At 62.1% G+C, this 13389-nt stretch overlaps 1 protein-coding gene across 2 annotated transcripts; it reads right to left on the bottom strand.

Moving 5' to 3' along the window:
* Positions 1 to 494: 494 nt before the first annotated feature.
* DBNL (drebrin like) lies at positions 495 to 12452 on the bottom strand. Of its 2 annotated transcripts, XM_035723399.1 has the most exons (13): positions 12314 to 12452; positions 7860 to 7915; positions 6797 to 6909; positions 6160 to 6234; positions 4914 to 5060; positions 4169 to 4246; positions 3707 to 3861; positions 3573 to 3618; positions 3250 to 3340; positions 2584 to 2679; positions 2357 to 2469; positions 1950 to 2046; positions 495 to 1553 (listed from the first exon to the last, which is right to left on the bottom strand). In XM_035723399.1, the coding sequence occupies exons 1-13, from the start codon at positions 12394 to 12396 to the stop codon at positions 1414 to 1416; spliced, it is 1290 nt and encodes a 429-aa protein (XP_035579292.1). In that variant the 5' UTR covers positions 12397 to 12452; the 3' UTR covers positions 495 to 1413. The 2 variants fall into 2 exon arrangements, with proteins under 2 accessions (XP_035579292.1, XP_035579293.1); XM_035723400.1 differs by lacking the exon at positions 6797 to 6909 and having other exon boundaries at positions 12314 to 12399.
* Between the last annotated feature and the right edge of the window lie 937 nt (positions 12453 to 13389).

Here is a 13389-nt window from a genome sequence, read left to right as displayed (position 1 = left end):
GTAACCCCGCTCTACAATCGGGGTGCTATCCCCAGTGAGCAGGGACTGCAGTGAGGACACCACCTCACAGCTGCTTCCCTCAGATGGGCTGTCCTCTGCCGTCCCTGCAGCCCCAGGGTGGGCCGGGTGAGGTGGTACCAAGCCCCACACCCCGGGCATCCTCACATCTGAGGACAAGCCCACCACTGGCTTCAGAGCCTGCAGTAGGGGACTCCTGGATCCTCCGCAGCTCGGGGGTGGAGAATCAGGGCTGGCGGGGCCTGCCTTTGCAGCCTAGGGTACAAGAGGGGCCATCTGCCACCACCCGGGGCCAGCGGTCTCCTTGGTGCAGCCGCCACCCCAGGCTGCTACCTGGCACCTGCCAGAGCACAAGAGGAACAGTTACGTCCCAGCATACAGTGGGCTCCATGGGGCACCTCACTCGACACACGTGCACACGCCCTGCATGGGCAGGGCGGGCGGCCCAAGCCCCTCCCAGAACACGGACATGCAACAGGCTGACTCGAGTCACATCTTTATGTTTATGCCTCTCCCAGGGCCCACCGTCGGCCCGAGGTCTGAGGGTGCGTGCGTGTGCACACACACCTGCACACACACCCCACGCACACCCGGGAAGGGGCGGGTTTCCACACGGAGGCGTTCAGGCCACAACAGGGCAGTTCTCTCTGAAAGCAGACACGGGTGGGCCGGGACAAACAGGGTGAGACAGCAGGTAGTGGACGCTCCGGTCCCTCTTCCGGAACCAGGGTCCGGTGCGAGCACACACAGGGGCCGGCGGAACAGGGCGCACCACACGGAAGGACACGGGTTTGCTGATCATACGCTCAGACGGGGGCTCGGTCATCCCCGTGCCCACTGCCCACAGGCAGCCCAGGCAGAGGGACAGGGAACCGGGAGCACAGGGCGGGATCCAGAAAGGTGACCTACTGCTGCCCAAACTGTCACGACCCAGACTTTGGTCCTAAACGCTAAGGCCACTGTTCCTGAGGATCACTACCAGCTGGAGCCACCACCCTTTACAGCCAAGAGGAAAGGGGAAAAAAAGGCAAAGGCCCCGGCTCAGACTGCCCGGCGGGGCAGCACCACCCTCCTCAGGCAGAGGCCACGGAGGGCCCGGCCATGGGCAGGGCTTGGCTCCATGTCCTCTGTGGGGGTCAAAGGCCAGGCTGGCTGGGAGGGCCTGCAGCTGCCGGAGCACGTTTGGGAATCATGGGGTATTGCTGCATCTAGGGTGACAGGCTGCGCACCCCAGGCTGAGGGAGCCCAAGGGCTTGTCTTCTTTGGGGGGGTCCCATTCCTGGAGGAGTGCCGTGGGGCTCTTGCACCACGCACGCCACGTCCCCGGGAGTAAGGAAAGCACGTGTGGGAGGGGAGGGGAAGGACGGCCTCGGCGCAGCCAGCAGCGGAGGGTCCTCACTCGATGAGCTCCACGTAGTTGGCAGGAAACATGCCAAAGTGGCCGTCTGGCCCGTAGCCACGCCACCAGCCCTCGTCGATCACCTCGATGCCCGTGATGAGATTCTCGGGGTCGAAGGAGATCTCCGTGTCGTCAGCTGCGGGAGGCGGCACTGGGGCTGGGGGCCTATCCCGACGCCACTCCAGCGGCCAACCCCCCGCCCCAACCGACACACTTTCCAGCACAACCTGACCCTGGGCACCCCCCTCTGCACAGCAGCCTGCTTCCAGCGCCTCCAGCCAGGCCACTGGGGGCCCGGCGTGCAGGTCCGCCCACCCCTCTGGTCACACTTTCGGGCTCTAGCACAACGCTGGCAACTGGGGTTCCTGCCCACAGACGCTGCCCAGAGTGCATGGGAAGGCCTGGGCTGTGCAGGGCGTCCACCCCATCGTCCCCTCACCCTTCCGTCCCCCCACTGCCCCAAGGGAGCCCCCGAAGTCTGCCTCCTGACGTGGGGCCCCACAGCGTGAGTGGCCGGGCCACCGCACATTACCTGCCTGGTAGTCGTACAGGGCCCGGGCACAGAGCCCTTTACCGCTCAACTCCGGGTAGTGGTCAACGGGCTCAGAGCTGGCATCCTGCTGCTGCACCTGACCCGTGTGGAAAGTAGAGAAATCTGGGGTCCTTGTTATGGGCTCATACCAGGCTTGCGGGGAGGGGCACAGCACACAGAGGGCAAGGGCTGTGGCCATGCCACTGCCCCCACGATGTCCCTCCCCCAGACCTCCCGCGGAGCAGGGGAGTGCCAGACCACGTGTTCCACACGCCTGCTCCAACATTAAACGAGACTCCACATGTAGCGAGCTGTCGGGAGTCAGGCATCCCACGGATGGCGTGGTGAGGAGGGTGTTTCTGGGCCTGTGGCCCCTTCACAGCCGCACCCTGCTGCTGGGAACCCACCATCGGGGGCTCCTCGTAGAGCATCTCTTGCTCTGGGGGCTCCTCGTACACAGCCTCCTCTTCCGCCTGCACTGGACACGGTGGAGCGCTGGGCACTGGCTCCTCACGGACATCTGCACAGGAGGGTGCAGCCCACCCTGAGCCCCGGGAAGGGGAGCGGACACCCTCCTTCTCCCTCCCCCTCTACCCCCCTCTCCCCACCCCCGCGGGGTGGCCAAGAGCCTTGCCTGCCCTGGGCCTCGAGGAGGCCTGGGTCGGCTCTGTGCTGCGCTGGGTCTCCGGCTGGGCGAGCTGTTTCTGCAGGAAGGGGCTCCTCAGCTTGCCTGCAGACAAAGGTAAACACACAAGCACTGGACGAGGGAAGACGAGCCGTGTCCACCGTTTCTGTGCCCTGTGCTGTCTGGACGGTGGACCTGCCCCAGGGCAGGAGCTGTCACACGGCGGGTGGGGGGGGTACAGGGGACACAGGCACTGCAGAAACACATCACACACAGAATGCTTCAAGCAGCCGCCCAGCGTGGGAGAGCTGATGGCGGTGCCATCCTGGGTCCTTGGGGGCCACAGGGGTGAGTGACAGAGGCTCCGGGGCCCAGCCACCATGTGGAAGCTACACCACGGGTTAATGGGGCCGGGCTGGAGGGTCTCCCTTCTGAAGCCACACATGGCCCTTCTTTTCCAGGTCTCTGCAGGCTGAGGCCATGGGCAGGAAAGGGACACCTGCGGACCAGGCTCACCTCCCAGAAGCCACTCTCAAGAGCACAGGCTCTCCTTGCTCACTCACCTGTGTCACCTTCTGACGCATCTCTCGCTCCCTCTGGGGACCCCGCACTGGGACCCCAGACTCCCCCTCGGCCTGCCCCTGCCTCGTGGCTAGACCCAGCGGGAAGACTCACCCGGCTGGGGGCTAGAGATGGATGTGGTGGACACGGCCCTCTCCTTCTGCTTGAAAATCTCACGCGGATGTGCTGACTGGCTGATGGGCTCCTGGAGGGGTGCGCGTGGACCCAGCAGTGAGGAGGGGCTCACGGGCCTCGTCCAGGACTGGGCTAAGGTCCACGCTGGCTGCTTCTGCCCTTCACTGTCCTCTCCCCTGCCACCTCCAGCTGGCTACAGGACCCTCCCCCGGGCACAGCAGGGACACCCCCCCCCCCCCCCGGCATTACTGCAACAGACCCTCACAGGGGGGGGTGGGGTGGGGGAAGCACCCAAGTCTCACCTGCTCCTCTCTGCTCCTTGAAAGCACTTCCTGCTGCTCATTCTTCCTGCCGGGAGGGGCAGAGGGAGGAGAGAGCTGCAGCCCAGCCGCGGCCCACTTGGCACCCTCCCTCCACCTTAACTCTGGGGCCTCACCTCTGGGGTCCGGCCTCACCGCCCAGCTCCTCCCGATAGCGCTGCTCGCGGCGGGCGGCCTCCCGCAGCTCCCGCTCCCGGCGCTCCTCCTCCAGCCGCTGCCGCTCCTCCTCTGCCCGCCGTTTCTCCTCCAGCCTGCGGTTCTCCTCCTCCTTCTGCAGGGACAGCCGGGCCCGCCCGCCCGCCCGCCCCACTCAGCACCCGCCCAGCGGCCAGCTGGGCCTGCCCTTGGGCCCCTGTGCCCCCCAGGCATCCGTGCCGTGCTGCCGGGAGGGGCCGCCCACCAGCCTTGTGGCGCAACCCCGCTCGGCCTCCGCTCGAGCACAGGTGTGAACGAGAACACGCACCACCCGTCAGTTCACAGGGGGAAAAACCGAGCAATGGCGTGCAAGGCACCACGGCACCTGGCCCGCCCCGTCGCTGTGAGGGGCAGCTGTGCTCGATGTGCCGGGCAGCGCTCACCTCTGCTTTGGCCCAGAAGCTGTCTTTGCCAACCCTTTTGATCTCAGATATGGCGTTGGTCTTCTGGTACACAGAGCCCTGCGGAGGACAGAGGATCCGCTACGGGGCTGCCCTCGGGAGCGCAGGACACCAGCAACAACCGTGGGGATGGCGCCCAGCAGAGGCAGCGGCACCTGGCGACCAGCAAGCAGCAAGACGGCCCGAGGGCCCTGGAAACCGCCGGGCAACGCCGAGGGGGTCTCTGGCTGCACCAGGCCCCTGCGGATGGAAGCCGGTCCACCAGCCTCAGACAGCTGACCACTGTGGCAATGCCCAGAGAAATCTCCACAGACCCCAGCTGTGCCTCGGGGAACTGGGCTCCCCGTAACTGGGGTGTCTCGTGTCTGCCCCTGACTGGGAGGGGCCTGCCCATCCACCACCTCAAGTTCCTCCATGGAGCCCACCATCCGGGACTGTGCAGGACACGCTGGTGCCGTGGCCTCGTGACTGGACTGTCCCCAGGGTGTAAGAGGCTCCAGAACGGCCAGTGGAACCACCAGGCAGGATAGAGGCTGCTCCTCAGGCCCGCTAGTGCCTGCCCCACCAGGGGCCAGCTCCGGCTTCCGTCCGGCATGGGGTCACTGTCTGCACCATGATCTGGCTCAGGGACTGGGAGCCAGGCAGGCAAGAGCCCAGCCCCACGAGGGAGAAACCAGCCCGTCTGCTGGCTCCTGGCCTGCCACCCTCGGGCCCAGGCAGCACTCACCACTGGGGCCTGGGGGCCCATGTCCTGGAAACGGCTGCTCTCCTTGTGGAAGGCATAGTTGGCACCTGAGGCTCTGGCCACCTTCTGCATGATGCACTCGGGCTCCACATCCTCCTCGGCCCGCGCGTTGATGGTCACGTGGGCCCCCTGCGGTGGGACAGCACTTAGGCGGTGCAACTCCAGGAGAGGACACACACCTCAGTGTGCACAACGTGGACAACTGCTGCCCAGGGCTGAGGTCAGGAGACCCCACTGGGAACCGAGGCACACTCTCCTCAAGGCCGACAAACCGTCTTGAGGCAAACACGCTGCACTTGTCCCAGCACGGGCACGCGGTCTCTGTGCTCCGTGGCCCTGTTCCGAGGTGCTGGACCCCCCTTGCTGCAGGCCCAGGCACCGGAAAGCCCCTTTCTGATTCATGAAAGCGAACTTTACAAAGGATCTGGAAACATATTTTCTACAAAAAGCAAGCTACCGATTTCTTCTTCCTCTTCCTTTAAAATTTCTTAAGTTTTATTTATTCAAGTATCTCTACACCCAACCTGGGGCTTGAACTCACAACCCTGAGATAGAGAGTCAGTGCTCCTCTCACTGAGCCAGCCAGGCGCCCCAGCCACCAATTTCTTCTTGAGAAGTCAGACCCATGACCTCACTCACTGTCAGTTAACACCCAGTGAGCTTGGGATCCTCTTTCAGCTCCGAGGTGGAGAAACTGAGGCATATCTGCAGAAGTGTTGGCAGACTAGAAATCAAAGTCCCGAGTCTCTTTGCCAGTAACCAAAGACACACAAAGTTACCTGACAAGCAAACAGCAAATGCTTTTGGACCTAAACGAGGTTCCACTCTGAGGACTGACGTTAATACACACAAAGGTGGGCTGGAAAGGAATGCATAAGGGATTGGGCACGCTGAGGTGGCTGGGCACACGCAACTCTCCCTCTCCTCCAGATCCTGACAACACGGCCGAATAACCCTCACAAAACCGACGGAAGCCCAGGCCTAGCCTTGCCCCCAGGACTAGCTGCAGATGATCCTCCCTGGGCTCAAAATGGACACAGTCATCCATCCTTCCTCCCGCTGAGGTCAGCCTGCTGGTGGCTCTGGCCGCAGCGTGGCCTCCTGGGCAGCAGCCTCTGGTCACGCCCTTGCGTCCAGGGAGAGCATCGGGGTGTGGGCACACTTCAGCTCTGCAACTGCGCTCATGCATACCCAGGCACCTTGGGAGGCCCTCAGGGGGCAGCCTCACCTTCAGAAAGCCGGCCATGGTGCTGACGTGGTTGGCGCACGCTCCCTTCCGCACATCGTTCACACCCTCGCCCGTCTGCAACACAACACACCCAGCATGACCCTCCAACCCCCACAAAGCCGCTGTTCTCCCTGGGGGCCCAGCAGAGGGAAAACCGCAACCGCAAAGCAGAGGATAAAGCGAGCCCCGCACCTCCATTCTTGAGGCAGGACGACCACCAGCTTCCGCTGGGAGCGGCGGCAGGGGAGGGGGGGGGGCGCACGGGGGGCTCGGAACTTCCCAGTCCTACCCAGGGGTCCTATGCTCTCTGAGCCTTCTCCAGGCCCTCTGCTCCCTCAGCATGATTACTCTGAAGGGGACAAAAGCAAGGGTGTCCTGCGACTGTCCTCTATCCTTGATTTTGTAGGAACAATTTTGGGCTTGGGGGAAGGAGGGTGGGGTTCCGTGCTGGCAAGGCCCCCACTGTCCTTGGGGCCACAAGGACTTCTCCCACTCTTCTGTTCATTCACCACCTCTGAGCCGCCCTGAAGGCAAGTCCTCCTCCTCTCCAATCACAGAAGGCAAAGGACGAAAGAAGGAAAGGGAGTTTCCTGGGTCACACCTAGATGAGAACTCAGGGCCCCCCAGTTCCACGTACCCAGTTGATGAGGACAAACTTGGGCAGGCCGGAGTTGGGGTCCTTCACCCTGCAGAAGGCGTACATCACCTTCCCGCTGTTGAGCTCCTCCACCATCTCCTCCAGGCCCCCCTCTGCAGCAGGCATGGGGTGGGGGGATCAGCAGGCCCGGCACCTGTGGCCGGCCCCGCACGGCGCCCACCAGCAAGGGAAGCCCAACCTGCCTCTGAGCCAGGGTTGTCAGGGCCGCCTGCATCAGAATCAGACTCCTGGTCCTGCCCCCATTAAGTGGACTTACAGGACCTGGGGGGCAGACGGAGCCCCAGGATCTGCATCTGTGACAAGGACCTCAGGTGATGGTTTACACACCCCAGTTTAAAAGCCATTCCTATGAAACCCACTGGGAGTTCCAGAAATAAAAAAATGTCATTTCTGCTACAAATCAGGCACCAGGCTTCCAAATGGACCATGTCTGCAACAGCCTGCCTGGACCTCACAAAAGGCCCTGAACAGGTGGGAATGTCCCGCAGCCACCTTTGGGCTCAGCTCTCAGACCCTCCCCGTAAAGATGGGGCAGTGACGGGGGCACAGGAGCGGGCCCTCCTCAGCCACTGTCCCGACACGGAGGTTGTGCTTATCAGCACTCCCAAACCCTCCCAGGCTGCGAGGAGTGTGGGGGCAGCCCTGAGCATTCACAGCAGAGCCCTGTGAGCGGCGCTGGGGGTGGCGCCTGAGGCACTGCAGGGCACAGGACACCACGGCCACCTGCGCTCCTCCTAAAAAGATGAGGGAGCGGCTTTCTAGAACAGGCTGCCGGAACCACTCTGTGGCAAGCAGAGAGTGCACTGGTGAGTGTTTGCTGAGTAACAAGGCGGTGTGTGACTCCCCAACACTGACGCGACTGTGGGGAGGGTCACGGCAGGCTCGCTACACACAGGGGACACCTTCCGTTGGCCGTGATGGCTGAGATGCCGGCCGCCAGGGAGCAGTGACGGCTGCAAAGCTCTCCTCTCCCCCACACCTGCCTCCTGATGCCCCCCAACCCCCCGCCAGCCCACTCGTGGCCTCACTGGGTCGTACTCACCCCCAGTGCCGGCCACACGGATGTCATTGCTGTTACCCTCATAGGTAAAGAGAGCCCTGAAACAAAACACAAACGTGTTAGCTCTGTGACCAGCATTCTGGGGGTCAGATGCCCTCCTGCACTAACCACGAGTGGAGCATGGCGGCTGCGCGGGCCCCACTCTGACCCACGAGGCAGGAGCTCTGCAGGGCTCCCGGAGTCAGGCCCTTCTCAGTTCTTACGCACAGCGGCTTCTCCTGAGGGACAAACCTATGAAGGGGAGCCTCTGTCTACTTTGAGAAAACTAAGCTGTGAAGTTTGTTTGATTTTAAGTAGGCTCCACGTCCAAGTGGGGCTGGAACCCACCACCCCAAGATCAAGAGTCGCACGCTCTACTCACTGAGCCGGCCAGGCGCCCCAGAACTGGAAAGTTTCATAAAGGCAATTTTCTGCACGTTCCTGAACCCAAAGCACCCCAGGAGGAGTAGGAAGCCAAGTGTGCACATCAGGCATCTGGGAAGGCCGCCCAACGACCTCGTGCAGGTTGGCTCTGTCTTCTGAAAGCCTGAGGAGTTGGTGGAGCAGGTCTCTCTGGGCTTGGGACTCTTCTGGAAAACCCAGAAGCCACTCGGGCCATGACTCAGCATGAAGTCAGGCTTCTTACAGGACAGACTCCTTGGCTGCGCAAAATTCTCTTTCTGGAGGAGCCTTAACTCTCCACAGGTGATCCTGGGCTGCCCCTTTCTTTTCCTGTAAGACTAATTATTCCTAAGAACTCTGGGAAAGACTCGTGCTTATGAACTTGAACCCCAGAGAAGCTGAGGAAATATGGCAAATTTTATCACATCTGGGGCATGGGAAGTCCCTTGACCAGAACGGAGGTTAAGCATGGAGAACATTCTGGAAGATGTGGCTTATCCACAGTCCACATGGAGCCCAACCATCAACACCAACTCTGCCGCAGTTCAGCTCTGGGCAGTGCTGGCAGACCACAGGGTAGGGGTGCTGACCCAGCAGACAGCAAGTCAAAGGCAGAACCCGAACTAGCGGGCCATCCCCCATGCTCTGAGCACAGGCCTGCCGAGGAGGGCCAGCTAGGGGCTGCGGGGTAGGAGTGGGACAGGAACCAGGACGCCTGGCTGGTTCAGTCGGTGGAGCGTGCAACTCTTGATCTCGGGGTTGTGGGTTCGAGCCCCACACTGGGTGTAGAGATCACTTAAAAATAAAATCTGAAAAAACAAAAACCAAAAAAACCCAAATCTGACAGGAACCAAATCAGCCTCCACTCAGCTTCCCCACTGCCTTGCTAAAGCCACCGGGCAGAGCTGCCTAGCCTGAGAAAGTCCTTAGAAAGGAGACCCAGGCCCCGAGGGTCTGGTTGGCACAGGGGGCAGGCCTCTGACGAGGAGAGACACTAAAAGGAATACGCAAACAGGGAGTTGGTGGACGTCCAGATTCTGGTGGCCAGGGTCCTGGCCAGCCCTCCTCCCGGAGGAAAGAAGCCCATACATCTCGAAGCCACCAAGCCCTGGCTGCAGAAGACGGGGACACTAGACAAGCAGCGGGGAGCAGAGATTGCTTCCAAGAAGGGACCCGGCAGCTCGTAAGAGCCAAGCTCCACGCCTGCCACCTGCCCTCCAACTCTACTCCCCTCCACCCCCCGGGCTCCAGCCTAAGCCACCTTCTTGAATCCCAGCTCAGAGGCTGATTCCCACTTTCAACAGACTCCCATCCTTCTTTCAAATCGGGAAGACAGGAAGAGAGGTGTGCTGGCCTGGGCACAGCTCATGGAATGTAGCGCATGAGCGCCTTGTAACTCATTCATCCCTTCCAAAAACACGTACTGAGAACCTGCTCTTTGCTGCTCACAGGCATGAAGCTTCCAATAAACCCCAGAGGCCCTGACCATGGAACTTACTTTCTAATGGGAAACAAAAAAAGAAACACAGCGATACCAATGTCCTGTCAGGTAGTGAAGTGGGTGCAGGAGGGAAACAAACGTGCCTCAATCTAGAACAATCCAGGAACCAGGACAAAGACCGTGGGGGAAAGCTGATGTGCTTGCTCCCCGCCCCACCTGGCTTCAGGGCCCAGCCCGACACCACCCACTCTGCCTGGGAAACCTTTCATGACCCACCAAAGTGGAGACCACCTCCTCTTGCTGGTACCCTGTACCACATCATCTGTACCCTGCTCAGGTCACCGTGCATCCAGGCGCTGACTGCTGATTGTTCGGGGGACAGAGATAGGGCCCAGCCCTCTGGTGCAGACAACGGTGCCAGGAAAACCAGTGAAGGTGTCTGGCACGTGTCTGAGGAAAGTCACACAAGGAGCCAGGAGTCGGGGAAGGCTTCTCCAAGAAGGCAGTGTCCAAGCTGAGAAGTTTGGGGAGCCCCCCGGGACAATGTGGAAGGTGCTCTAGAATGGGGAAGCAGCAAGAGCAAGGGGTCTGAGGAGGAAGCAGCTCTAAAGTTTGAGGAAGAGAAAGAAGGCCACCGCGGTGGCAAACAGGTGTGGCCTCAGTGTGGTAAGTGGGAGGGGTGGCAGGAGGGGGTCCAGAGCTGGCCACGCAGGGCCTCGCGGCAGAGGTGAGATGTCCGGGCTTTATTTAATGTGAAACAGGAAGCTGCTGAAGTGTGAGCACAGGAGTAACATGGTCTAGATACTTGTTCAGCTAAGGAGTGGGGATCCGCCACACATTATCTGTTGAGATGCTTAGTGGCTGTGACAGTGAGAGCAGAAACCGGGGGTCGTGCCACTGAGCAGAACGACCTGGAGTGCTGCCAGACGGGTGGGCTCGGATGCAGGGAGGGGAAAGAGGCTCAGCACCCTCACGGGGGACAGAGAGAAGCTCGGCTGGGTAAGCTTCACACCAGGGTGGTAGCAGACAGCTCTGAGAAGAAGCCCGAGGAAAAGCTAGAAACACGGGAGGCCTGAGCTGCCAGCTGGGCTGTGGGACATGATCCCCAAACCAGTGGTGGTCCCTGAGAATGAAGAGACCTGAAGGAAGGCAGGAGGAGGCAGGCCCAGGAGTCTCACAGGTACGTCAGAAAGGGCTACAGCAGATATCAAGAGCGCATAAAACAGCAGCACCCTAACTGTGCAGGACTGGAGAGGGGCAGAGGTGCTGCCAGCTAAAAGGCAGGAGGCCGCGGGTGGATGTGAAATGGGGCGCTCAGTGTGCCGATCCGGTCAGCAGGGTTTGGAGTAACAGCAGCGGTGTCACGGCCCTCTGAGAACAGGAGAGAGGTGGGGTAGGGAGCTGACATCTAGAAACTCTTAGAAAAATAAGTGCCTGAAGTGTGAGTGAACTTCCTAAAGCATTACGAGAGACAGAAGGTAGGGAAATTCCACTGGTAACAGGTGTCTGTTACCAGACACCCTTCCCAACTACTCAGATGTGCTCCCAACAGAGGAGCTCCTCGGTTCCCCTGCAACACTGCGCACAAGTCCCCTCGGGGTCAACGGTGCCCCAGGCACGAGAGGAGTCTGCACACCCAGGCGGCAGGTGCTCTGAAGCTCTTCCCCAAAAGGCCCAGGGCACATCCTCAGTGCGCAACAGAACACGGCATGAAGGCCGCAGGGAAAACGGGGCGCAGCGACCACCAGCGTGTGGAGCCCAGCCAGGCACAGCAGCAGGCACCCTGCGAGGGGCCTGCCCCCGCCACAGGAAGAAGCTCCTCACAGCCGGTCACCTGAGCTCATCATACTCGGCGTATTTCTTAGGACTGGAGTGCTCAAGCCTGGCCAGCGCAAACATCAGAAGCAAGGGGAAAGTGCCCATGCACAGCAAGCAGAGGGCTGACCCTGCGCGTGGGCTGCCCAGGGCTATCCCTGAGACTCCAGACCCGGCTTCCAGTTACAAAGCCCCATCAGGGGCACGAAGAGAACTACCCACTGACGGCCTCGTGGAGGGCGTCATGGGGAGGTGGAGGGGTGATGGGGTCTTTCTCCAAATAGGTGGCCAGCACCGCTGTTTCACTCGTCTCACACAGGAAGGGGTATTCTTGGAGAGACGGAGACTCTGAAATCCACATTCCCAGAAACCCGGAGACCCAACCCCCTGACCTGACCTCCTGCTCCGCCGCCTGTGGGGCAGGGCTCCCGCTCCCGGGCGGGGTCCGGGGCGCTCAGAGGCCCCTCCCTGAGCGCAGCGCTGGGGAGACCCCAGGCACGGCTGCCGCCCGGTCAGGGACGGCTGCGGGGAGCCCCTTTGTGCAGGGAAGTCCCCGCGCAGGGAAGGAGAACCCGGCGGAGCCACCCAGCCCAGCCAGCCGCACAGTCCAACATGGAGGCCGGCGGAGAGGCGGAGCCGGGGCGGCGCGGGCCCCTCACGCTCGGCGGGGCGGCGGGGGACGGCGACGGGGACAGCAGCTCGCCGGGCGCGCGCGGCGCAGCTGAGGGGTGAGCGGGGAGCCCCCCGGGACCCCCCTCCAGCCCCGGCCCGCCCCCGGCCTGCCCGTCCCGGCGCCCACCAGTCAGTCGGGGACTTCTCGGTGACCACCCGCACGTAGGCTTCCTGCAGCGCCGGCCCGTTCCGGCTCAAGTTCGCAGCCATGACCAGCTCCTCAGTCCCCTCGCCGCCGCCGCCGCCGCCGCCGCCGCCGCCGCTTCCGGGCCCCGCCCACCCCCGCGGCCGGAAGCCCCACCCCCGCGGCCGGAAGCGGAAGCGGGGGCGGGCGGGCGGGCCCGAGCGGGGGGCGGGTTTTCACCGCCGGCGGCTGGAGAGGCGTGCGGGGTACGCGGAGCGGAGGAGCCCAAGCGAGGTCCCCGGTAGCTGCGTGCGTTTCTCTCCTCTCTTGTCGCAGTCAGCGCACTGATCTGAGAATCTTGGGCTCGTGACAGCCTCTGTGTGGACCTCCGACATGCGCCTGATGTGTGACCGAGGCGTGCACGAGAAGAGGAACGCTACGTGCGGGCGCAGCAGCCCCAGCCCGACTGGAGGCGCTGCCGAGCCTCCTCGGCCTCACCTGCGTTCCCCCCTCTCGTTCGTGGAGGACGGGGTGGCGCGGGGAGCCCCGCTCCCTGCCCTGCACACACGGCCCCAGCACAGGTGCACGAGTCTCTGGGACTTCAGAAAAGCGGCCCCGTGCTGATCCTGTGCGCTCCAGGGAGCCCTTCTGCAGGGTCCCATCCCGCAATCGCTCACATTTCTGCAGCGACGTCAGTGAAAAGTCCCCGAAGCGGGTTTTGGAAAAACTACATGGCCTCGTGGCAGTTCGGTCAGGACTTGCTGCCAAATGAGCTACCATAATCTTAAGGTGTTGGGGTCTGATTGTGCAGATAAAGGCTTGTCGACTCCATTTGGGCACAAACATTGTTCACAGGTTATGTCCCCTTGTACTTCTGTACCTCATTGATGTCGGTCTCAGGCAGAAGCCCCGACATCCCCTGATGGCAGAGCAGCTACCTTCTCCAACCTGGGGAAGTCTTAGGGCCTGAACAAACACTCCTTCCCTTCCGCAGCTTCTGCCTGCACACAGCGCCCCCCCCCCCCCCCCCCCCCCCGTCCTTCCTGGGTCTTCCCTTATGCAAGGTGCAGGTTTCCCGT

Source organism: Zalophus californianus, chromosome 12, assembly GCF_009762305.2.
Source record: "Zalophus californianus isolate mZalCal1 chromosome 12, mZalCal1.pri.v2, whole genome shotgun sequence".
Lineage (NCBI taxonomy): Eukaryota > Metazoa > Chordata > Mammalia > Carnivora > Otariidae > Zalophus > Zalophus californianus.
Note: the sequence above shows the minus strand (reverse complement) of the source record. Positions and strands in the feature narration are given on the sequence as shown.